At 37.4% G+C, this 862-nt stretch overlaps 1 protein-coding gene across 1 annotated transcript in view; it reads left to right on the top strand.

Moving 5' to 3' along the window:
* The first annotated feature begins 665 nt into the window (after positions 1 to 665).
* LOC147017675 (extracellular calcium-sensing receptor-like) overlaps positions 666 to 862 on the top strand; it is a 57,514-nt gene continuing 57,317 nt past the window's right edge. The window contains exon 1 of the mRNA XM_085847432.1: positions 666 to 862. This exon is cut by the window's right edge and continues 147 nt beyond it. Within this exon, the coding sequence (XP_085703558.1) occupies positions 828 to 862 (35 nt within the window). The 5' untranslated portion in view covers positions 666 to 827.

Genomic DNA, 862 nt, shown 5'->3' with positions numbered 1-862 from the left:
GGTGGACTTGTGGAGGGCTAATTAAGATAAAAAAAAACATCATTCATGTGGATGGGGATGACCTGAGGTAGTGCTGAACAGCCACCTTAAAGTCCAAGAGGGAAGATTGGGGTTGAACAGACTGAGAAAGTTGGTGAATATATAAACCTCCTTTTAGGTTTATTTACAACCAAAAATTTATATAGCTTAGGATATATATATATATATATATATATATATATATATATATATATATATATATATATATATATATATATATATATATATCTTGCTTTCTTTAAAGCTGGGGCATCACTGGGCACATGCCCCGAATGCATTTTGGCTGTGCACCAAATTTATTTTAACCCCATGAATAGAATAGGTCACTTTATAATGATTAGCCTATTTTCTGCACATGCCACTTTTCAATGTGTTATTGGAGAGCGAGGGGGGTTGGAAGTTTTAAGGGGCCTCGGCCCCAAATCTTTTTGGAAGCTCATGACGCCTCTGCTTTTTAAGGTAAATATAATAGATTTTATTGCAGTTTCCATTATTCCATGGTCAATGCAGATTAATGTATAACTAAGCAGTCTTCTTCTGGGGAAATAAAACTTTGGGAAACTGCACCTTGACACTGCTTATTATTAGAGAGGAAATTGCAGTGAAACACATTTACGATCGTTGCGGCTACAAGTTGATATCATAATTTTTGAGTTGTTATGGAAATCTTTGGCACTGTCTGCATCCCCTGTGTCCTGCCTTACTCCTGCTGTCTCCACTTGTAACGTATAACAGAGACGTGAAAGTCTTCACACTACGCATTGGAAGCAAGAAGGGTGGGCATCACGATGCGGACTTTAGCGATATCAGTGCTGATCTTTCT

This window comes from Eptatretus burgeri, chromosome 11 (assembly GCF_056783735.1).
Source record: "Eptatretus burgeri isolate ZD-2024b chromosome 11, Ebu_testis_v1, whole genome shotgun sequence".
In the NCBI taxonomy this organism is placed as follows: domain Eukaryota; kingdom Metazoa; phylum Chordata; class Myxini; order Myxiniformes; family Myxinidae; genus Eptatretus; species Eptatretus burgeri.
Note: the sequence above shows the minus strand (reverse complement) of the source record. Positions and strands in the feature narration are given on the sequence as shown.